Raw genomic sequence first — 25,846 nt, forward strand, 5'->3', positions numbered from 1 at the left:
CAGACAGGTGATCGGTTGATCCCAGATTTTCCAAAAACCGAATTGGATCTGAAATGTTAAGACACTCAATATTTTGGGTTTTATCATTAATTTCAGGTAACTCTTTCCTATCTCCCGGTAGACTATGGCACCCCTTAATTTGACATTTTCCGCTAGCCTTTCTAATGGTATACTTAAAATGGGATCTTTTCCGTTTTTGTCCCTCCTCCCCTCTCCCCTCGGCCGGCTTAGTTGTTGCATATTATTTGCACCCGCCATATATCATATATCTAAATAATAACTTTCTATTTAGTGGAACGAGAACGAGATAGGTAAGGGGGGGGGGGGGGGTTGGGTGCATAGCGCACTCAGGGGCGGGGGGGGGGGGAAGGGGATACAAAAAAGATCCATAAAAAGTGATGGATAGCTTGCACTCTCATTAGGATTTACAAACCATCATCAGTTCATAAACAAGCGTTGGTTTGTTCACTCGTAATAATAAAAACAAAACATTTGTTCACGTGGGGGAAAGGAAAGCGTTCATTTTTAGCTTTCACAGGAGCCTCGATTGCTAGTAAAGATCTGAAAGGTGCCGTGACGTCACTTGTTCTAAACGGGGTCAGGATATCCGACAGACCATTCTACGTTCACGTTGTTGTCATGGAAACGCTTCATCACCACTACCACTGTGGGGGTGCTCTGATCAAAGCTAGCTGGGTTCTGACGTCAGCAAATTGTGTGTACTTTGCAACTCGTAAGTACCCATATCAGTTTAATGAGTAAAAGGGTTGTTGTTATGATTGGAATTACCCAAATCTTAGTTCCGTGCAATCGTGGTTGAGTAAAAATTGTCAGAAATAAAACGGTTAATGCCCAATTTGCAGCGCTTTAGCTATCCAGACTTCTAGAATTAATATTATAAGACTGTTATGGACGAAAATCGCAGTGCTTGTAATTGTTGACTTTGTTAACTGTGATTTTCTTCTCTAGCATTCTTCAAATATTAATTCTAGAAGCGATGTAAGAGATGAAAAAACAATGGATATCAAAAATATTTATTTAAAGTTTGATTCAATTTTCATCGCAGAAACGCATTTTGATCGAAATTTGATCAGATAATAGATGCAATATATGCTCAAAAGCAACGTTCCAAAGCCTAACTATACAAGGAGGGTCGGTAATATGCGTTTGCACATAGTGTTCCGACCCCACGCATCCACATCCGACAACTCAACCGTTTGGTTTAAGTGTCTGTCAAATAATGAATCTTCAAATTTTGTTCAAAATTAATTGGTGTATGAGTAAAAAAGTTGCATCCAACTCAAATCATTTAGTAAAAGGGCCGAGGAGACCTGCCAATATCAGGACTACGGGATAAGACAAACAATAAATCAATTAACAACAACGAATATAGCATTCAAAACTCAATAACCATGTTTTGAAGAAAAAAAAATTTAATTACAAAGACAAGATAGCGTCAAATAAAACCTAAACTATAAAAGGCAAAATTCTACATCACTATAAAAAACATGGGATCCGACCTTAATGAGACCCGGCAACAAGTAGATAAAGAAGAAAAAACGGCAAGGTGAGAAAATACGTTTATAATTTTAGAAAGAATATAATTTAAAACAATGGAAGCGTTTAGGCATCAACTGAAATATTTCCACATGCTTATGTTCATTCTTACCTCAATATGAAGACGACATTGATACCGTTCAATAATCAGAATAAGTCATTCTTCTGGAAAATCAATTAACAAACACAGACAAAAAACGAAATTTGAGTTAAATTCTGCAAGGAAACGGTGTCGATGCCGTTAAAACAAAAATTTATTAAATAAAAGTAGGATACATAAAAATTCCTTCTTAAACAGCAATACTGTGACCATCAACCTCTGAATAATGAGACTTAGTAACATATGGAAGAAACAAAACAAAAAATGCAAAGTAAAAAGAAAAACGTTCAAAAAATGATTCTCCGAAAAACAATTAACTTCAAAATCATAAAAACTTTACCTATCAACTGAAATCACTCAGACAGTTCATTTGTTTTATCAAACACCAATTATTGGGATCTTTCATTATTCAAAATATGTCATACGTCTGCAAAATAGTGATAAATACACACAGAAATCAAAAATCAAAACAAATTTATTCGAATAGCCGGTGTCGAAGCCGTTGAAACAATAGCAATGCACTGAAAACTTTAGATGTGTTTCATTTAGTTTTTGCAATAACTAATGAGAGAGAATAACAAGAAGACAAACAATAACAGCAAAACGCAAGTTTAAAAAAGAAGTCTAGATCTTTAAAATATTTTATCTCAACTTCAAGAAATTTTTAGCTATGAACTGAAATCAGTAAATGTGTTCCTTTGTTCAGTCATTAAAAAACACAAAAAACTGCCTTTGCCCACGTTTTATCGTACAACTTTAAAAAAACGACAGATAAAATAAAAAAAACGAATCGAAAAAATTCCTGTGGAAGACATTGTCGGAGCCTTTAAAACAATAATCTATTCACTGAAACAATGATCTGTTCTTGTGAAAAAACTTTTGTGAAAACTCATGTTATCAAATTGAAAAAACTATTTCTTGAAACGTAAAAACGCAATAAATTTTGAATTCCAATCCTTTAGAAAAAAGATGCCACTTTTCTTTGCTGACCTTAAGCGACAAATTTACCAATAATAGAAGAAAATTGGCAAAACTGAATAATCCTTTGTTTATTTAGAAAAAATTATTTTTCAAACTCAAAGCGACTATGAGTGGTCGAATAAAAATTTAAATAGGTTTCCATGAAAATTCTCAGGAAGCGTTTTCTATTATAAAACTTCGATCTGAATTGTTCTGTAATTAACAAAAAAAATTGATAAATTTTTTTGCAAAGAGAAAACGACTGATTTCAATTCGAATTATTGTAGGCCCGTAAATAAACAATAAGACTAAAAATAGCCTTGCTATGTCTGTTCACCCACAAGGAACACGTAAGTGTTTCTAATTTTTTTGGATCTGGTTAATTTGATTTTAAAAAATCAGCCTATCAAAGAATTGATGCATTTTGAAGCATTTTGGATAGTTATCGAGTTAAATGATTAAAGAAAAACCGATTAAAGAAGTGTTCATTTCAAGAATACTCAAGGGAAGTCCAACTAAAACTAGCCCTCTTTGGAATTGAGGAAAATTGTGTCAGCATTGCTTGTGTGTGTTAAAATCGGCAAATTTCAACAAAGTGCATTGGAAAGGTTATTTCGTGCCCTTTTGATAAAGAAAGTTGCATTTTGAAATATGTAGCTAAACTTCTTATGCAAAAAATTGAATAAAACGTTTCAAGAACTTTCTTCTGCATTTAGACGTAAAACAGACAAAATTGTGCTAGTTTTTGCGTGAAAAAATAGAAAAATTAATCATTACATGGCCAGAGATACCAGTTTATAGGAGCTCACGAGCAGTTTAATTAATCTATCTTTTCGATTGCTTTTTTCCAATCTCACATTAGCAAATGGAGGAACAATATACAAAGGAAGCTTCAATTTTCTTTGGAATTTTTTACACTGAGAAAACTTTAAAAATTATCATCGAAGAACTCGTCGAGCATAATTGAATTTTTTTTAATGTGGATAGTAATACAGTTAAATTATCGAAAAAAATAGCAAAAGTTCAATTCAAGAACAATCTGAAAAGAAGCTCAAGTAAAACTAGCCCTCTTGATTATTGAGAAAGATTTTGTCAGCTGTTTTTAAGTAGGCGTAAATGTGGATCTGAGCCATTGATCAGAAGCTTGTAATCTTAATTTTTAAAACCTGATTTTAGGCTACGTGTCTTTTTTACTCTGAGAAAACTAAAAAAATTATCATCAAAACCCTCGTTGAGCGTAAACAATTTGTCGTTGATTTTGTGTTATCCTAGAACCATAGTATCTTTTATGAGCTGTTCGGCATTATTGTAACTTTTTTTCTTTTTCTTTGCATAAATAATCTGCTCCTAGTTCTGAGGTTTTCCATTAGCATTGTCATTTAATTGGTCGATTTGGGGATGGTATTGTCCAATCCGGTTATTTGAAGACGTCTAAGATATCCGAAATCCATTGATCACAAATTGATATCCTTGATAAGAAGCTAACTAGAACCTGTTAAACCTTGCCAAATATTGCTTTTTTGCACGCCACCAAATTGTCAAGATATCCAAAAATTTGCAAGAAATTTATTTGGGTATCAACAAATTAAGTACTGGCGTAAAAACATAGAAAGACTGACCATAAAATGGCAAAACTTACAAAGTTGTAAGGACTCCAGACCCGTGGATTTAGTCTATCATATCGATTTGTTTTTTGTTCCGCTTTCTTATTTGCAAATTGAGGAACAAAAAAAATAGTTTTTTAATTTTTAGAACAGTTCATTTCAGACTATTTGTTTATTACACTGAGAAAGTGATCAAAATTAGTTCGGGTCAATCCTATAGAGAACAGCAGGAGTTGTAGATAATAAACCAGTCGAAATAATTTTTACACTCTGAAACAGAAATATTTTTCTTTTTTTTATAATACAGTTTTCTCTGGAGATTTCCCAATCTACAAGTTTTTCATTTGATTTTTGGCTGATAGGCTGCAGAAAAAGTTTATATTGGCTGCTTTAAAAGCTGAGGACTTTAACTGCATGGTTTTTATTTCACAACTGCTACTGACAATTCCCAGGTTGCCCAGAATTTTAAAAATCCACAACATACACTTTCAATTTTTTATTAGTGCTTTTTGTTCTTACTTTCGAGGACAGTAATTTATATACAGTTGCTTTCAGAATACGTCCTTTTACACGGAAAAAACCAATAAATTCATCAATAAAACCCTCATCGAGCCTATATAACTTTTCTATAATTTTGTGTTATCTTAGAACCTCAACATCTATTTTGAGCTCTTCGGCATCATTGTGGACCGTTTTTCTTTGCATACAATTTTTGCTTCTTGATCTGAGTTTTGCCAGTTGCAATAGCGTTTGATTGGTCCAGTTGGAGAATATTCTGTTGTTTTTTTTTGAATTTTGGTCTCATTGTTAATGCAACATGTGCGTTTTTATTCAATTTGAAATTTCTGATGAGCAAGCTGAGTGTAATAAATCAAAGTAAGTTTGAGGCAATCCTATAGAGAAGAGCACGAGCTGTAGATGATGAACAAGTAGAAATACTTTTGACACTTTAGAACAGGATTATTTTTCTTGTTTTAAATATACAGCTTTCGCTGAATGTTTCTCATTTGGTGTATATTCTACAAGTTTTTTATTTGATTTTTGGCTGATAGGCTGCAGAAAAATTTATTGAGACTGCATTAAAAGCTGTTGACTTTAACTGCATCGTTTTTTTCACATCTGGTACTGACAATTGCCAGGTGGCCCAGAAATTAAAAGTCCTTCAACAAACACTTTTTCAATTTTTTATTAGTGCTCTTTTTTTATTTTTGAGGACAGTTATTTATATGCAGTTTCTTTCAGAATGCATGCTTTTTATACCGAGAAAAATTTTAAATTCATCTTGTGTTATCTAAGAACCTTAACATCTATTATGAACTGTTTGGCATCATTGTGGACCGTTTTTCTTTGCATACAATGTTTGCTTCTTGATCTGAGCTTTGCCAGTTGCACTGGCCTTTAGTCCATTTGGAGAAGATTTTGTTGTTTTAAACTTTGGTATTATTATTGTTGCAACATGGGCGTTTCGATTCAATTTGACAAATTCTGATGAGTGTAATAAATCAAAATAGGTTTGGTTCAATCCTGTATAGAAGAGCAGGAGTTGTAGATGTTCAACTAGTAGAAATAATTTTAACACTTTAAAACAGGATTATTTTTCTTAGTTTTATAATACAGTTTTCTCTGAAGGTTTCCCATTCGGTGTATAATCTACAAGTTTTTCATTTGAATTTTGGCTTATAGGCTTCAGGAGTATTTATTCACATCTTCGCTTTTTCCCTATTGAAATTTGACGATCAGTTTAGTTTTAAAAGAGGAGCTGGAAAATTACTGTTTAGTTTTTAAAAAGTTTAGATTACGATCAGTTTAGTTTTAAAAGAGGAGCTGGAAAATTACAAGAGTTTGGAAAAATTGTCAAGGTTACCGATAAACTGTTCCATTGAAGTCACGATCTTTTTCTATTTATTGGTGTGTTATCTGTTACGTGTTGCTTGATTTACCTTAAAATTAATTCTTTTTTTCCTGAAAAACTAGTTTTTTGTGAAACTAATATCTTTTAGCTTCCATTTGTTTCGAAAACATTTGTACTATTTTATTTCTCAAGAATTGTTTCGCAAGTAGTTGAAATGTGAGTGGCATTTTTGCAAGTGCTTTCAATATTTTAGGAGAAAATCTTATTAAAAAAATTACTGTCTTTTACAAAAATTCAATAGGAAGTTTCAAAAAGGATCGGGGTATTAACGGAAAAAAAACTATTTCAAAAATTTATTTTCAGGATTTTTGTCTCGTGTCAATTAACGCAAACTATTTCAAAAAATTGTTTTCAGATTTTTTGCCATGGACCAATTAGCGCAATTTGTCTCTTCGCCTAGAAGTTGAAAAAGATAAACTGGTAACGATCTGTTAATAGGTATGAAAAGTTTGATTAGGAAAATTCTGAAAATTTTCCAAATGAAATGAAACTTGGTCCGAAAAAAAAACAGATTAATTTTGCTTTGCAGTTACAGAAGACGTATACGATCATCTATTTTTAGTTTTTCCATAAAAAATTTAAACCATTTAAGTTTGTCAGCCTGAAAACTGCCACTGATCCGCTTTAGCCTCACTTTGTTTTTTGATTGACTTTGTTTTCTGGAGACGAGATATATCGGACAGCGATCAAACATCATAAAAATTGTTATCAAGATTTGTCAAGATTATCTCAAGAGCTGCCAAGATATTTCCTTTGCTTTTCTTGATAAAATTATACCAAGATATTATCAAGATGCATCATGAAATGTTGGTGTTTCAAACTATTGCCAAGATGTTTCAAGTTTTGCAAGAGATGCCAAGATCATGCATGTCTTATCAAGGTATATCAAGTTTCGATCCACGCAAAGAACAAGAAAAATCAATAACTGAACATGATCCTAAAGTTATTTAAATAATTGAAAATTTTATTAAGCTGAAAGTAACATCCTGAGAATATTGAACGCTTTTATCGGAACCTAAAATGACATTACAGCTCTAAAATTTTCCATCTGCTATTTAGATGGTTGAAATTTAAAAACTACAGTAAATACCAGAAAAATGGAGTAAACGAAAATTTGAACGTTTGTTTTAACAACAACATCAAACGATGATATTCGGAAGTGACGTAGTTATACTAAAACTCATATAAGATGACCTTTCACTCGCCAGATATAATTTATCATTTGTTTGATCTGTAAACATAATAAGCTCTCAAAGATTAGTATAAGTGTCCTTGGTTAAACCCACGAAATGTTTGCATCCTAATTAGACTGGAGAAATGTAATAGGTTTCCACATATCAATACTTGAAACCAGTTTATGAAACCAAGTACAGACTTGAAAAAGTGGCCCCTATTTCTGGAAATCTCCGACCTTGTGTAAAATCTGAAAATTTTTTCCTACAAAATTATTGTATGACAATGAAAAAGGATATATCAAATCTGCAAATATGGGATTTTTTTGTCATCACGTCTGATAGGACAGCACTCTATCTTACAATATTTTACACGATAAAAAAATTGTTTTATCAGACTGTACATCATATAAGCTCTATCTCATCAGACCTTGAACTATATAAAATTATTGGCAGAGCTGAAACCAGGCCAAACCGAGTTGGGAAGAAATACGACACTAATCAATGAGGCTTTAAAATAGTTCTGAAAGTATATATTGGAAGATATATCTTAGTCAGCTGAGGGGAATAGTGCCCTAGCATTAGGGCGCTTGCGTCCGAGTGATGGGTACAAGGCCCGAAGAGGATCAGGATTAATGTTAAAACCTGTTTATAATTTAAATTTTCTGTTATTACTTGAGAAATAGTCAGAAATGAAAATTTCCTATTAAACAAAGGTGACTCGGAGAGGGAAACGGAAAAAGAAGGGTAAAAGACCAACTTCACTTCGCACTTGTTTTTCACGCTTGTACGACTTACTGAAAATTTAATCGCTCAATTGAGCTACTTCGAAAATTTGGTACCACACCCATCTTTATCTTTGGTTCTTTAAATGCTCTAAAATGAAGTTTGTGGCAATTATATAAGTCCTGTCGGTCATTTTCTTTTATGCGATTCTTTGCTTGACTGATATTTCGTCTGACCCATTTGACTTTTCGTCCTCAAAAACGGGATATAAACAGGTAATGAACAGCGGGCATTAAAAGCTCTTGCAATCTTTCAGCTCTGTTTCAGCTCAAACTGTTTTGGAGACTTATAATTATGGTGTGAAGGGCGGTTCTTAGAGGTTGGAAACCCACCACTGCTGACCCCCTAACACTATTGCCCCCAACCCCCCAAGGCACTGTTGCCCGCCACCCCCACCCAACTGTTGGCCCAACACCCCCCCCCCCCCCCCCCCCCCCCCGTGACTAGCTACTGAAAAACAACCGCTTGCTGAAAACAAGCAAATTTACATTAATTTCACACTTTTTGTTAAGCTTTTTCAAAGTTTTTGTTATTTTTTAAGTTTAATCAGCCCTAGGTTTCAGTGAACCTCCTCTAGGGTTTGAAAATAGGTTACTGCATAGTTTCTAGCGGTAATGGAATTGTTTCAACTTTTTCACATCACAAATCTTAGCAATTTTTTTTTGAAAAAAGGGCAATTTTTTTCAATTTTTTGATATTTATTTTCTATTATTCAAGTCTTTCCAGACCCAGGTGTCAGAAAACCTCCTTACGGATTTGATAATAAATTACTGAAAAGTTTTATTGGCCCTGAAATAGTTTTTAACTTTCTAATATCACAACGTTTAGCAATTTTTTGATGAAACTTAAGTTTTTTCAATTTTATTGTGTTTTTTTCTCGTTTTTTAGCATTCTCCAGCCCCAAGAGCCCCACAAGGAACCTCCTCTAGGGTTTTTTTTTCATTTTCTCAATCCGTAAACGAAATGACTATAGAAGTTGTAAATTTGGTTGATTGCGTTTGCTCACAGCTAGCTGTCAAGACATGGCGTTAGAAAAAAGAATTGTAAGTTAAGACTTCAAGTGAAACTAAAAAAATGATCTATCTTTTATATTACTTGTTTTAACTCATGACTTTAAACGTGCAAACTTAAAAAACTTAACAATTCAACATAAGCGGCCTCGATTTTCTAAGAAACGAAATATTTTTTTTGTTTTGTCAAAAATTCTGTTAGTTTTTGTTTTTTCCAACGCTCTCGATGATATTTCGCCTCATGTCAAGTTCACCATATCAATTTGTTGTTATTTGCTAAGTTTAAGTTAATATATGTATTAAATTTGAAGTTGATATATGTATTTTGCAAACATAAGTACTTTTTAATACCATATTAAGAGCTAGATTTTTAGGTAATCCAAACAAAAACCCGAATATTTATACCAATTTTCGTATTTTTTTTTCAATTATTTTGAAATTCTTTTTCATTTGTTAAGTTACTCCACCCTCATACTCTAAGGAGAGTTTTTCAAGAGTTCAATATCACTATTTTACACAATTATTGAAATATTTTCAAGTTTTTTGAACTTTGAGTTTTTTTGGCTTTTCCGGCCCCAGGCCCCAGGGACCTCCTCCGTGGTTTGATAAAAAGCTGTTGCATAGTTTGTAGAGTTATTGGTATGGTTAACAATATTTTAATGACTGGATTTGTAGCATTTTTTTTATAAACATTAATTTTGTTTCAAATTTTGAAAAATTATTACGTACAAAGTTTATGAATCTTTATGAGCCCGTGAAAGTGTTACAAGATTGATATAGGGATACTGGATAGTCGCTTGTGACAATAAAACGGTTTGAAGATCTTAATATCTCGAATATTAGCAAGATTTTTTTGAAATTTGCAATTGTTTTCAAAATTTTTGAGTATTTTTGTCCTGTTCTGAGTTTAACGATCATTACTGGCTAACGAAACGTTTTAAGTGTTGCAGATTTTTACTTGACAGAACTTGAGAGACAAAAAATGTTTTTGAGTTTTTTTCACTGCGAAATCTGGAAACTTTTTGTTTAAATTTTGCACTTATTAGGTTTTTTATTTGATTTTTTTTACTAACAAGACTAGAAAACTAAAATTTGCAGAGTCGTGGTGTCATAATCTATGATCTTCATTAACGCTGAATTATAATAGAAAAGTTTTATTATAAGGGACTTAACCAGCATTTTGTAGGAAATCTGTGTTAATTGCTCTCAAACGCAGTTTGTAGCAAATATATTGATCCTGTTTGTCCTTTTTTATGCAATTTTTCGCTGGACCAATTTTTTGTCTGATCCGTTTGACTTTTTGTCCTCAGAAACTTGATGAAGGGCACCGCCCAGTGGGCATCAAGTTTATTTAGAGCTTTTCAGATCACTAGTCTCAAAGTATCCGATTCACAGAAACTGTTTTGGAGACTTATACTTATGGTTTGAAGGGCGGCTCTCAGAAATTGATCCCACACCAACACTCAACACACCTACATCAGTTCGCCACCCCCCCCCAATCCACTGTTGGACCCCCGCTGCGCTCACCTCACGCTCCTTCAATTAAGTTAAAGCTAGCCTCACTAAACCGTGACTAGCTGCTGACGAAGGCAACCGCTCGCCGGTCGTTTGAGAGCAATTCGCCCGACGTTAGTTGGTTATGTTTATTTATTCCAGTTCACCCATACAATTCTACGAGACCTGGTGACTTCTCAGGAACACATGTTTTCGTGACTTTTTTGAGAACTATTAAAAGAGAAAAACCTTGAACAATTTCAACAAAGTGTTCAGAACATAGCGCAGATTTTAAAAAATCATACTCAATATCCGTAGAGAAAAATTAAAGGTTGATTGAATTTCATTCAGAGAAACAGTTGGCAAAAATACAAACCATTCAACGCCAATCAAATTCATTATGTTTGGTTTTATCAAAGTATATTACGGATCACCATCTCATGACGATAGAGTATTAGCTCAAGAAAATCCACCAGAAACTCAAATAATGTTTCCCATTGATGGACCATAGAAATTTCCGTCAATGATTCATCTGTGGTTCATTAACTCTTTCTATCTGATCATAGAAAGTTCATCAATGACAAAGCTCAGATTTTCACTGGATCAGAGAAAATCCATCGATGGGAAATAATCACTGGATAATGGAAAATCCGTCGATGGAAACTAACTGGATCATAGAAAATCCATAAAAACTTGATCCAATCTATTGAGAACACTGCCGTTACAGACCAAAAACAAATTTTTGCAGGATAGCACGTGCAACCTATTTGAGGGATAAAATTCTGGATCTTTTCGATTTGTGACCCCCAGTACGTTTGCGCCCACAGTTACAGAGCCATTGTCACTACATGGTAAATCATCATGTAAAGTATTGCACGTGCGTCTGGGGGTGCAAATAATATGGATCCGCTAAGCTGGGGGGGGGGGGGGGCAAAACGGAAAAGATCCAAAAATTTTTTTTAGTTGTTTCGCTGTCGGCGCAACACTTTATATCAGACAAACAGGTTTCAAGTAAAAACGAAATCAAATTTTAAAATTTTCACTTTTTTGGCTCGATATTTTTCTCAAAATAAAACCTTAACTCGATCGTTACTCCTGCAAACAAATACAAAACAATATTTTTTTACCACTTTGCCCTTTTTAACATAAAATTTTATCTTTTGACACAGTCATTGCTGGGCATGTGATTGAACGCAAAAAAAAACAAAATTTTAATCAATTTTTAATTTCTTACCCGGATCATAGTAACATTGTAAATCAGCGCTGAATCAGAGTATTCTCAGTCTGTTTTTTTTACTGAGAACAGATTATGGTCATGTCACTTTTACACTTCAGACGAAAAATCTTAGAAAAAAACCGGCTCTCTGAAAACTCTCTGAACAGTTCAGAACCCAATTCTGGGTTTGTTCTGAGAAATAAACTGAATCTTAAACGTGAATAATCTGATTCAACTCTTTTCTCAGACTAAGGCCAAAAATTGCATCTAAAGATCTCTAATGATATAGCAGTTTTCAAAGATTTTCAATGTTTTTAAGTTCATTTTAAATTTTATCTACCTGTTGAACAGCTTTATCGGGTCAACACTGAAGAACTGGAATTAATCGTCATAGTTATGAGCTACCGTTACAAAGACTCCATCAGCTCTGAAGATCTTTGATATCTGAACAGATCACATGGAGCACCCATCACAGTTGGAATGGCTCCGATCACACCTGACGGGAACCAGAGGGATCCCGTTCACGTGCACGTGCAGATCAGAGATTTGGACTGTAGAGTTTTAAAGAGATCACATTCTTTGTGATTGAATTGAAACCAACCGTGATCAGGGTTGCAGTTGGTCTGTTCAGAGAATAAAGTGTCTTTGGAGCTCATGGAATTGATAGAATGGTTGTCGATAACTACGGCGACCATGTTATGAAACTTCAGTTAAAAAAGGGGGGTGTCGGTGGATATTGTTGAGTCGCTGTATCTGTGTATTCTAAAGTTGTAACTGCACATAAATTTACACATAACAATCTGAAACAGAAAAAAAATCCAAATGTGTTCCAAATCAGCTAAATGTGATCGGTTGCAGGTGTCTAGCTTGTATTTACAGGTTTTCTGGTTTTGATGGGTGTTTTACTAGAGCTAAAGCGTTATTTTCAATGTTTTAGTTTAGCAAGTATCTATGTCAATTTTTTTTGGTGCATCGCTCGAAATTTCAATTTCGTATTCCAAAATTTCAATTTTTGTCATGATTTTGTTGTGCACATTATGAAGCATTGAAAAAAGATGTTCAGTCCCCGGGCTGACCATCCAGAGCATTGCAGTACTGAACCAGTGTAAATCCATAGACTGTATATAGACATTTTTACCCTTGTGCAGATTCTGTTCATGTCAAAATATAGACTGATCAGTCTATTTTTCAGAGTAAAATTGATATTCTGTTTTTACCTGATTTTGATCTGTCCATTCTCATACAATTATCAGCTTAATTAACATTATTGTATACCTCTTGTCAGCCTAAAACCATTCTGTTCTAAAACTGTTTCAGCTCTGATTGTCAGCCTAAAATACACTGTTTTTAACCTGTTTCAGCGCTGATTGTCGGTCACACCACAGGCATATTCACACCATTCTGCATCACACCACAGGCATATTCACACCATTCTGCATCACACCACAGGCAAATTCACACCATTTTGCACCACACCACAGGCAAATTCACACCATTCTGCATCACACCACAGGCATATCTCAACACACCCACATACACACACATGCACACACACATGCACACACACACACACATGCGCACACATGCACACACACACATGCGCACACATGCACACACAAAGAAGCAGGCACACACACAAGCGCGCGCGCACTGCGAAATGTTAAAAACAATGTATTTTAGGCTGACAACATTTGCTAATTGAAAAGACGATGTAAAAGAAGTAAATATACATCGAAAAGATTAAACACAAGGGCAAATACAAGATTTGCAAATTACGTTGGGCGAATAGAAGTAACTTTGAAAAATTGCAAAATGGCATCAATTGCATCAAAAAGCATCAATTGCAAATTACAATTATAGAAGTAGGATCTTTTCCGTTTGTGCCCCCCCCCCAGTACGTTATGTTCCCCCCAGTTACAGAGCACGTGTCCTTACATCATTACAAAGTAAATCATTATGTAAAGAGATTGCACGTGCGTCTGGGGGTTGCAAATAATATGCACCCACTAAGCTGGGGGGGCACAAACGGAAAATATCCTAGAAGTAAATTACAGCAGTGGCGAAAAGAAGTAAAATTACAGCCAAATTTCAAATGCAACATACGCAAAAAAAAAATTTTGCAGTGGCAAACATCGGGCAATATGAGATACTTTGCAATTAGTGGCAATAATGATGAGAACAAAAATCAAATGATGAGCTATTAAAAAGGGGAAAACAAAATTCTTCAAGATAAAAGTTCAAGCACACCCGGCAGATTGCCGACACAGATCTGTTTTCAGACAAAAAAGTTAACTCTTTCGATGAGCTGTACATCTTGCGGTAGCGATGCTCTTAGGATAAACTATTACAGTACTGAATCTACAATATATACTATGGGATTTTGATGTTTCATTTGATGTGTTAGTGAAATGCTATGACACGAGGCTCCGGGTAGGCTCTTGACATTTTTTTTATTTTTGAAAAATATATATTAGAATGTGGCTTTAGATGAAGACCGTGGGCGAGAAAAAAAATGTAGAATGTTAAAATACAAATGTAGAAAGAAGTTAGTACCCAGTAAAACAGTACACGCCTGTTAAGTTACTCAAATGACTTCATCGTCCTTTGAAAATTGTCTGTGAACAACTGGCAAACTTTTCTATTTTAAAACAAAACTTGCATTAATTTAGTTAAAAAATATAAATCTAATGATCAGTTGATGCAGTCTGCGCGCCATTTTTGCGGTTCATGCTGCACAAATGTGCGCATTTTTCTCTCAAAATATTCTTGTTCTGACTATCTAACTAGTTCATTTTGATCTGAATAGTTCCGAAAGTGTAACGACCTTTTAAATAAGTTTCTTACCGTTTATAATTGTTTATTTTCGTTTGTTTATTTTCAGCTGAGGAGATGATGGTGAAGTTTGGAGGGGTCACAAATGAGTTGTCAACTAAAGAGGTGCTCTACCACATCAAAAAGAAAGTTATCCCAAATGGGTTTGTGAACTAATTGTTAAAAATTCATTGCATTAAGGGGATAAATGGATAAATATGCATGATTTTTCCGCAGAAAAAAATTCTAGGATCTTTTCCGTTTGTGCCCCTCAGTACGTTTTGCGCCCCCCCCCCCCCCAGTTATAGAGCACGTGCTATTACATTGTAAATCATTATGTAAAAATATGGCACGTGCGTCTGGGGGGTGCAAATAATATGCACCCACTAAGCTGGGGGCCACGAACGAAAAAATCCAAATTCTAAACGAAACCGTTTCAACCGTTTACACGGCTTTAATTATACATAATTTTGAATGCGTTTTGAGTGCGACATAAAAGATTTGATTAGACATTGCAAAATTTGTTTTTTAATCAGACAGTCTTTCACAGTTTCACAGTTTTTCACCAATTTTAATTTTTTTCAACCCTGTGAGTTTTAGTAATCAATGGTGGAAGTTATTCATAATGACTTTTTTGACCACCTCATCGCTTTGAGTGTTCAAAAATGTTTTTTTTGTATTTGGTATTTTACGGGACGATTAAAATTTTGTTGCGGTAATGTGCATTATCTCAATAGAACTTCTGGATAATTTCATTGCTCTCAAACATTTTAAACAATTTTAGTCCTCTTTATCCAATTTTTTTTGTGCCACCGATTTTTCGCCTGACCATTTTTCCATCAAAACAGTTCATGAGTGTTTCACTTTAGAATTGGGATACACTGATAAAGCCCGAGGGCATGCAGTGAACAAAACTATCTTTTTGTTATACGTTCATTCTATCATTTATTACGACGGGTGATGTTGATAGAACCATTCGTAGAAGTGTCATAATTGTTTTTTGTCTGGGGTCACAAAAACTTAATCTCTAAATCAGAACTTGGCGCACCTTGCCCAGATATGTAAGAATTTTAATCTCTTGGCTTAACTTCCCGTTTTTGGATAGGATTGTTCTCTAGGCTCTATAGGATAGGTTTTTAGGCTCTATTGCCCTTTTGGAGTCTCAACAGCCATTATTTAGCGCTTTTTAACGGTTTTTTTAAAAAAAATTGCAATAATTTGCAATAATTTGTAAATCTTGTTTATAAAATAACGCATAAATTTGTAAACATAATGTAAATTAATGGAAGTATTTGCAAGTTGTTTCTAAATTAAGGCCATAGTTTACAAATTTTTACAAATTAATGCAAAAGTTTCGAACTTTTTTGTAAAAATTTGTAAAAATCATAAATCTTTTTTGGAAATATTATTGAATTTTTTTATAAATTTTTATAAACTTTACATTATTTTCCGACTAGGGTTGCAATACCCTATCAAGAATTTGAGAGCTTGATACTGTTGGAATTGCTTCTTATTATTTTTTCACTTGCTCAGTTCTATGCAAGATATATCGAGTCTTCTTCACTACACCCCCCCCCCTCGAAATTATAGCCTCCCATTATGGTATAACAACTAAGGTTGGGGGTCATATGCTATATAACCACTAAACTGTAGGGGGCAATATATCAGTTAAGACAACTTAATAATTTCTGGATTTTTTAACGAGCAATAAGCAAACGAAGTTTTTAAACGTATTGCTTTAAGCAGTTAGTATTAGCGTTGTTGCACGCAATACTACTCAGAATAAAATGTAGCGCGCTCATGAGTTCGGGGGTTCAAGTCACACCTTAGAGAAAAACTTTTTTGCGGTTTATACACTTTATTTCATGATGCATGTGGAAAGATCTTTCAAGTTTGTCCATATCTTGATCTTTTGTCTTCAAGTACCATGGTATGATCTTGATGTAATTTTCCCATTTTGTTTTGTTTCCTATTCAAGCCTATCAAATAACGCTGAAAAGACTGCAACAAAGATATAATTATATAATGTTAGCATATTGGTAGGTCCATGGCTGGCCTAAAAACAAGCCTCCTGAAGAACCCAAAACAGAGCTAACTTTGTATTTTGCTGCACATGCTTACAAATGTTATTTCGTGTGAAAAGGAAAACTTAAAAAATGTAAAAAAAAAATTGATTCAGGTTTTTCCCATTATATACCTTCAGCTTACTTGTCAGATAACCTATACCCCCATCATGATAAAAACACCCTAATGGGGGGTATAATTTCATGGGGGCTTTTAGAGGGGCTATAATGGGCTATTGTTTCTATGTTAGTGCCCAAATGGCCCTGTAAATGTCCCTTAATAGTTTAAAAACAACATCCTATGATCAGCTGCCAGACACAAAGTCGATATGTCCAGACCATCCCAGACGGAAAATGCCTTTGTCCAGAATTTTGTGCGTTCAAAATTTTCCGTGCGTTCTTCTTGCGTTCAAAAGGGCCTATGCCTGGACTTCGGTGCGTTCAAAAGTGTCTATGTCCAGACTTTCGTGTGCACCAAAAAAATTGTGCGCTCCAAAATAATCATTTTTATCGGATCATCAAGAAGTCGTTCAAACTTAACAATGGTTGTAATCAAGATTTTGCAAACTTGATATCAAGAGACTTTCTATTCAACGGGAATATATAAAAGGAAGAATTGCTGGTCTGGCTTTGCTAGGCAAAAAGTTAGGTATTCATCTTTTTGTAGTTTTTGTCTCAAAAGATTTTTGTGCGTTCATGATGAGACTATCTTGCGTTCAAAGTTGCATATGTCCAGACTTGCGTGCGTTCAAAATTGCCTATTTCCAGATTTTCATACAATCAAAGCCTCCTATGTCCAGATTTCTCTGCGTTCAAAATTGCCTATGTTCAGACCATCGTGCGCTCATATTTTTTCCAGACGTGTAATTTTGAACTCACGACACCCCCATGTGCGCTCATTTTGTTCGCGACATATCAACTTTCGGTCTGGCACCTCAGCCCGTGATAAGATAAAAACAGAACCACTTCTGCACTGATGTTACCCTGGACAAATTACCTTGGACAAACCTTAATATTATTTCCGCCTAGTTGAATAAGTCTTTGCGTTAAATTTCGTTTTATTGAATGTTCATGTTATTTTTTGCAACAAAAATTTCGAAGTGCATGAAAGCGGGGAGCAGAAATCAATTATTAACCTCAATTATTATACAATCATTTTGAAATTTCAATTCTTAGAATCTTACTAGTTGAACCTGGACTCCAATCGAAGTAACTAGAATGAAAAACTTTGAGAACAGATCAAGACAAATTAATAAAAATCACAAAAGGAAGAGCGTAAATAAAATTCAATTGACGAAAGCTAACGAATCAAAAAACTTCTACCGGTTAAAAATTTTCTTTCAACGTTGTCCTCAGAACAAGAGTAAAATTGCCTCATAAAATAAGAAAAATGCGCGACTGAATTTTTTGTTTCTGACAAATCTTGTAATCAAAATTTTGCGACAATTGTATAAATCAACTGTTTAACTGCTCTCAAACGAAATTTTTGGCAATTATATTAGTGTTGTGGTCTTTTTTATACAATTTTTTGTTTGAATGATTTTTGTCTGACCCATTTAAATTTTCGTCCTCAAAACTGAGATAAACAAGTAGCACTCGGAGGGCATCATATGGCTGAGCAGCTCTCTTAGACTTGCACCTTCTTAATAGTCTCTAAGTATGCGAATCACCGAAACTGTGTTTTGAGGAGACAATTTTATGGGGTGAGGGGGCGGTTCGCAGTCCCCCGACCCCCCCCCCCCCCCTGCAGCCTCTTCCAACCTGACAGTTTGGACCCCTCTCGTACGGCTCTCCGACAACACTACCCTTCTTGCATCACCTTCCCCTCCCCCATCTCTTAACCCCAACACTACGCTAACACCCCCCCCCCCCCTTATGCTAGCATCAAAGCCCCAGCTGGCGACTACCGAAGTCAGCCGCTCGCCTATGATATGCGGGGGTCATATTTGATCTTCTACGACTTTGTATGACAGACAGTCCGGTTCCTCCCATCAAAAGTGATGACAAAAAATATTAGGGAATGTCTTCAACCATTTAGTCAGTTAGTCGTTGACAGGTACATGAATCTTCCACACGCAGCTAATGACATCGCTCTATTGAAATTATCCCATCCAATCAAAAAGCTGGGAGTAGTTATACCCTTATGTTCCCACAAATCTGCAGCCGATTCTCTTTTGGGCTCTTGTGGTACAAATTCAAGCGGGTTCGAACCATTTCCTGATTTATCAGCCCAGTTACTGGAAGCTTACTTCACTGAGGATAGGAATTACCCAAATAGTGACTGCAGACCGGATTTAATTTGCCCGGAGCCCACTTTTTATGACAGGTGAGATTAGGAAAAAAAATTACATCGTGAGATTTCAGTTTTTTACACTAGATGTTTTCGTAATTCCTTTTCCCACATTATGATCCTTAATAATTTATTTTATTACATCATTTTATCGTATAATGGTTCAAATAAAGTTTAATTTCCAGTCCCAAGTCTTAGGTTTCACAAAGCATAATATATGCAAACACATAAAAGTTGTTGATACAAGCTCAGGAAAACAAAAATTGACCACTGTGGGATAAGGAAGCAGTTCTAATAATTTATAATTATTTTTTTTTGTTAATTGTCAAATTTACCAAGTCAAATATTAATTAAAATTATGCCAAAATTGTTGCTTGATAATCTTGGCTTTCTTCTATAATATTCTTTTGCACGCTCGAGCGATTTAAGTAGATTCAGTCTAAAAATAGGAGAAACAGGTAAATACCGAAGTTATGAATTGCATGAGCAGCTGTTTTAGAATCTTACTAGGCTCTAAGTGTGCAGTAAGCAGAAATTTGAAGCGTGATGGAAAATTTTGATTTGACGCAGAATTGGGAACCGCTCTCTTTCTGCGCCCTTTCTGCCAACCCGCCAATCAACGCACTGCTTAGCTCAGTCTATCCTTAAACAGTCCATAACCAAACAAAACAACCCCTCGCCTGTTGTTCGAGAACAAATTAAATAACGGCAGTCGTTTAATTTTACTTATGATCAAGCTTTGCTCATTCAAAATTTGTAATGATCAGTGTTTGACATAATCCCTCAAAACATAAATGTCAGACACTTGCATTAAACTGATGAGAGTCAAGAGTTGGCTAATACAACAAACAATGGCTAAATTTAACCTAAATGTTTAACCAAGTATTTAAAATTGAATTTATGTAAGATCAACACTAAAAAAACTTAACTTATATTAGTTCAAGTTTATTAGTAAAGCCGGGCATTTATAAATAAGATCAACGATAAAGGATGCAGGATCCAAAATAAAATTTGGTCTTCGAATCTACATAAGAGTAACACCTTAGAAAACAAAAACTAAGTAAGCCCAACACTTGGTAACGCTAAAACTATTATAGGTCTACGTATAGAAGCGGTAAAATTATGTATGGCCTACGCTAAAGTTTCAAAATTATTTAGGATAATCTTCCAAAATTAGTAAAGTTTATGTAAATGCAACACGAATCCAACGTTATTCTTCCATATTTTTGCGTTTTTGTTTTTCGTGACAACTTTGTCACAAGTCAATAAATTCGAAGGTTTTTTGACTAATGTACTTCATAACGGCAAACTGTTTACCTTGTTCAAATATCATATGGCGTTATTCCATTGCAGACTTGAATCAAGTGCAAAATAAACCGATCAATTTATGGATCTCATTCAGATAGCTTCAAAAATGAATCTACTTGACGATTAAGGATCATAGGTGCGATTTTTATTGCAGTAATTTTTTTAAAGTTCGCTCGCATATAGTTAAGCGACAAAAGTTGCATTGGTTCAGATAGCTTCAAAAAATGATTATGATTGACGATTAAGGAACAAAGGTGCGATTTTTAATGGAGTAATTTTTTTCAGTTCGCTCGTATATAGTTAAACGACAAAAGTTGTTTTGGTTCAGATAGCTTCAAAAAATGATTATACTTGACGATTGAGGATCAAAGGTGCGATTTTTAATGGAGTAATTTTTTCATTTCGCTCGTATATAGTTAAGCGCCAAAAGTTGTTTTGGCTCAGATAGCTTCAAAAAATGAATATATTTGAAGATTAAGGATCAAAGGTGCAATTTTTAAAGGAGTAATTTTTTTCAGTTCGCTCGTATATAGTTAAGCAACAAAAGTTGTTTTGGTTCAGATAGCTTCAAAAAATGAATATACTTGACGATTAAGGATCAAAGGTGCGATTTTTAATGGAGTAATTTTTTTAAATTTCGCTCGTATATAGTTAAGCGACAAAAATTGTATTGGTTCAGATAGCTTCAAAAAATTATTATACTTGACGATTGAGGATCAAAGGTGCGATTTTTAATGGAGTAATTTTTTCATTTGGCTCGTATATAGTTAAGCGCCAAAAATTGTATTGGTTCAGATAGCTTAAAAAATGATTATACTTGACGATTGAGGATCATAGGTGCGCTTTTTAATGGAGTAATTTTTTCATTTAGCTCGTATATAGTTAAGCGTCAAAAATTGTTTTGGTTCAGATAGCTTCAAAAAATGAATATAGTTGACGATTAAGGATCAAAGGTGCGATTTTTAATGGAGTATTTTTTTTCAGTTCGCTCGTATATAGTTAAGCGAGAAAAGTTGTTTTGGTTCAGATAACTTCAAAAAATGAATATAATGGACGATTAAGGATCAAAGGTGCGATTTTTATTGGAGTAATTTTTTCATTTCGCTCGTATATAGTTATGCGACAAAATTTGTTTGAGTTCAGTCTAAGTAAATAACCTTGTCCAATGTGATGGCGCGCAACCGAACTGAGGGTCTAGTTTAAGATGAGATCCTACATATGTTACCCATATTGGACAAATTTTTGAAATACAATTAAAACTTCGAAAAGTTACAAAACTCATTCAGGCCAAGTATAAAGCTCTATCAAGTTTAGTTTTTGAAAACCCCGTATTAATAAGTTGTTCTCGGAGAATGCATCTTATAAAAACTGCCTTATCAAAAACGTGCAGCCCCATCAAAAAGTTTTAAAATAAAGCTTACCTTATTAATTTTTTTCATGGTTAATAAGCTTTGTTATAATCTTTAATACTACTTTTTATTAATAGTGACACGGCCCTAATGCCGTAATTTAGAAATCTTAATATGGCCGTGCACAGCACCCTAGTAATAGTAACCACCAGACTAACTTGGGTTTTCGACTAAAATTTATACGTTACCGTCCTACAGCTTTGCCAAGTTTTCCAAGGTCGATCAAACTGGGCATCCAACCAATTGATTTAGAAGAACATTTAAACAAAGTATAGAGGCGCGCCGGGTTGACCCCATAATTCAAAAAGTTTTAAAATTACAACTTCATATTATGGCGTCTATGAAAAGTTGTAGTCATAGAACTTTCATAAAAGGGAGTTCTATGAAAGTAGATTTTTATGATAATGTTTATTACATCATGAAAAGGAAGGGAAAATATGTTTCAAAAAACTGACCTAAAAAATGACAAATTGATTTTTAAGCGAACAGGGAATTATCGAAAAGTTGTAGTCATAGAAATTCATAGAAAAAGAAAAACAATTGGAAAAAAGTAAAGAACATTTTTTTCAAATGAAAAAACTCATAGCATGCTCTGAAATATTCAATGCAAAACCATCGCATCAATTGGGATCGCAACTAGCAAACAACAATGAAAAATATGTATCCTTAATCAATTGACGATAACCCTGATGTCGATTGGAAATAATGTACGAAAAGTTCAATTGTTGATTTTCTTTTTGATTTTTAAACTTTTTAATATTTTAAAATCTATAAATTGACAAAAAACATAATTTTTTGAAATTGAGCAAAATACGGAACCTCTAAGTTTAATTTGAATTAAATTAGATGATTAAAAAAATTGATTTAAAAGCGGTATCCTGGATTTGGATGGATTGCGAGAAAAGTATGCTGAAGCAGAGCTGAAAAATAGAGGAAAAAACTAAAGAATTCCCTGCAAAATTAAATGCTGAATGTAAGCAGTTGTGAGATTGCTCTGTACAATCAACTTTCATTGTCAAAAGGATATTGTGCTTAAATTTGAAAATCTTTCGAGCCGTATTCAGCCCTCTTAACTCGCTGAGTTGTCGCCGAACACCCGACCCGGTTTGATAACTTAACGATGTTTGTATATGCACGCCAAGCACTTGAAAGCAATCCAACCAAATGGAGGAAATGTAGAATCTAAATATAGAGTTTTGTAGGACTCCACCTTTCTTTTGATTGGATGAAAATATGTAAGCTGAAAAAGTTAGCTCTCCGTCAGAATGTGAATTCTATGATTCACAATACTGATTGTGATAGCTACCGTCGGTGTATCTGAATAAATAAAACTCAATAAAAAGATATCGTCATTGTCCTATACGCGAGTACATTAGGAAGCGCGAAACAGAATAGATCCGAAAAAATTTATTAAATTTGCCGGTATCAATTCATTTGATTGAGGGAAAATGTAAGCTTTGTAAAGGCAATTTTTCGGAGAAAAATTGAAATAATTAGGTTTGAGGGTTTGTTTTGGTAATATGCCTATGATTTTTGGAACAGCTCATCGCTTTTTCATTCATGTCTGGATTGTTAATTGGACTATATGTTCCGTTCCTATTTTGGCAAATACATGCTTAAAAATTTATCGAAGAAGATCTCGGATATTGTCAATACTTTTTTTCTCTAATTAAATATGACACGGCGTCAAACTTCCCTTTGAAGAACATCGCCCGCATGATTTTCTTTTTCACAAATCCATTTTTCGGCAGATTAATCTTGTTAGTTCAACCATAGATCAGAATTTGGTACTGAATGCTCGATTTCGCATATGCATTGTAGAAAATAAGTAATTGTTATTTGTCTGTCTGCTGGTGATCTGGACACCATTGTCGTGGTCGATAACACGGGTCAAAAGAGTTCAATAAGGTCCTATTTTAATTTAAAATTCAGCTTATTGAATTCTTTTGACCCGTGTTATCGACCACGACAGAAATAGTGCCTGGCCTTGAAAACCATCCCCGAAAACTTCCGAACTTTTTTAACGAAGTTGTCAATGTGATTCGCGAATCTCAGCTCTTTATCAAATGTAAACCATAGGTACTTTCACGAACTAGATTTACCTTAAACCTCGGATCTATTCTGTCCCCCAGTGTTTTTTATGACCCCCAGTTACAAATTATGTGTTGTTATATAGCACGTTACTATGTAACAAAATAGCAAGTGCGCCAGGGGGCGTAAAAATATAAGCCCACTAAGTTTGAGGGGATCCAAAACATAATAGATCCCTAATGTCTTTCGGATCCAAGTTGGCTTTAATAGCTGTACCTTATACTGATAAAGTGATGATTAACACTGTGAACAATACTTTTTATCATCAATTTCTGCTTTAGTGCAATGACGTCAGCCGATTCCGGAAGCCCGCTCTATGCCATGTTCTGTGGAACCCGAACTCCTAAGTGTCTCTACGGGATCTTCTCCCACTCTCTCCCCGGAAGACGTCGCAGCGAGGATTCCTCATCGTCAACCCAAATGGAATCGAGAAACAACAGGGTTGACGACGATAGTTGGGGAAACACTAAGAGTTTCTTCTCAAGTGTGCCTTACTTTTCAAAGTGGATCAAATATGCAATAACCTCGGGCTAAACTGGATATATTTTCTCTATTTTTATAACAACTCAGTGGGTTAATTTAAACCACTTCCCTTTTTTGCTCCAAATAAAAGAATTGCCGAAAAAACTGACATCGAACAGCTGAACATAATTCAAGCATGAGTGAACAACAGACTGAATAAAATATGATAAGAAATGAATGAAAAATTGCACAAAAAATATACGCGTGAGCTAAAAATTGAAGTTGAAATCGAAGGAAGCGTTGATTTATCAACAGGAAACAAATAAAAAATAAATTGGCCGTAAACTTTGGCCTTCAAAAATAAATTGAAAGTTAGTTAAATTTTTGAGAAAAAGGACTTAATAATAACATTTGTTCTTAATAGAGATGTGTACAGTTCTACAGTTCTTTTTTATGTGCTAAGGGGGGGGGGGGGTGAATATGTTGGAAATTTTGTTCCGGCACAGCTTAGGTCGATTAAAAAAAACACCGGCGCATTTCAATCAAAATTTGGAGCATTTCATTCTGATCAAAGCAAGTTCAAAGCCATATAACCATAGGCAACTCGATTTCAGAGGTCATTCTGGTTTGAGACAGTTTAATCAGAGGTCGTTCATTTTGTCAAGTCAGCTCGAGAAAAACGAAGCGCAACCAACGAAAGCAAGCGATCAAGTCAATAATATTTTCCAACTATTTCGGTGCTTTAGCAAGATATAGCTGCTACGCAAAATGTTAAGCTACTGCAGAATATTGCAAACACAAAAATTTCCCGTACGTCGCGTTAAAGTAATCTAAAATGTGTTCATAACAGTTGTACCCGACCGGATGAAGAAAGTTATAACTTATAACACATTACTTTCATAGGATTGTACAATATCATGCTATGTTCGGTTTCCTATCTGTCACATTTTTTTCTCCAAAATTTCAGAAATTGTGAAGTTATGTTGGATTGTGATGTTGTTGTATATAAATTACTAACCTCCTGTGTGTGAGTCTTGACTTTAAAATGTGCCTTGTCAATAGATTTTTCAATTAATTCTTTTTTTGTAAAATTCAAATGAGCAGAACAATATTGCTTCAGCAGTGATACATCTTGATAACATCTTGGTGTCATTTTGAGGTAAGGAAACGAAAAACATAATTGTGTTTTAAAAACTTGAAAACATGATATATCCACCCAAAAAATTCATCAAAAGCAGATAAAAATGCATAATGAAAACTAAGCAGGGTAAAATCCAAATTGATGTAAGTTTAGTGAAAAAAAATTTTGTACATTTATTCTTTTGTCAAAACTTTGAAAAATGCTAGAACATAACTGCGGTCTAAAACGGCTTATCATTAAAATGGAACAATTTATGTTTTGTGGAAAGAAGTTACAGAACGTGAAAAGAAGTTATAGAAAAAATGTAGAAGGAAGATTTTTAGGTGAAAAAGATCTCGAGTTTAAACAAACAGAACAAACTTTGACATAGATAAAGCAAAAACACTCTGATCTTGCATTGTTTTGTGTTCCCTTTCTTAAAAGAAAAAAACACGTGTTCAGTTTTGAAAACGTCAATTGT

General features: G+C 34.4%; 1 protein-coding gene across 1 annotated transcript; it reads left to right on the plus strand.

The window, feature by feature from the left end:
- The first annotated feature begins 578 nt into the window (after positions 1 to 578).
- Positions 579 to 24,421, plus strand: LOC142349639 (tryptase gamma-like). Its single transcript, XM_075401349.1, has 4 exons — positions 579 to 733; positions 14,693 to 14,786; positions 18,742 to 19,011; positions 24,065 to 24,421. The coding sequence occupies exons 1-4, from the start codon at positions 640 to 642 to the stop codon at positions 24,315 to 24,317; spliced, it is 711 nt and encodes a 236-aa protein (XP_075257464.1). The 5' UTR covers positions 579 to 639; the 3' UTR covers positions 24,318 to 24,421.
- The last annotated feature ends 1,425 nt before the right edge of the window (positions 24,422 to 25,846 follow it).

The sequence above is a fragment of the Convolutriloba macropyga genome, chromosome 11 (assembly GCF_964194025.1).
Source record: "Convolutriloba macropyga chromosome 11, txConMacr16.3, whole genome shotgun sequence".
NCBI lineage: Eukaryota > Metazoa > Xenacoelomorpha > Acoela > Convolutidae > Convolutriloba > Convolutriloba macropyga.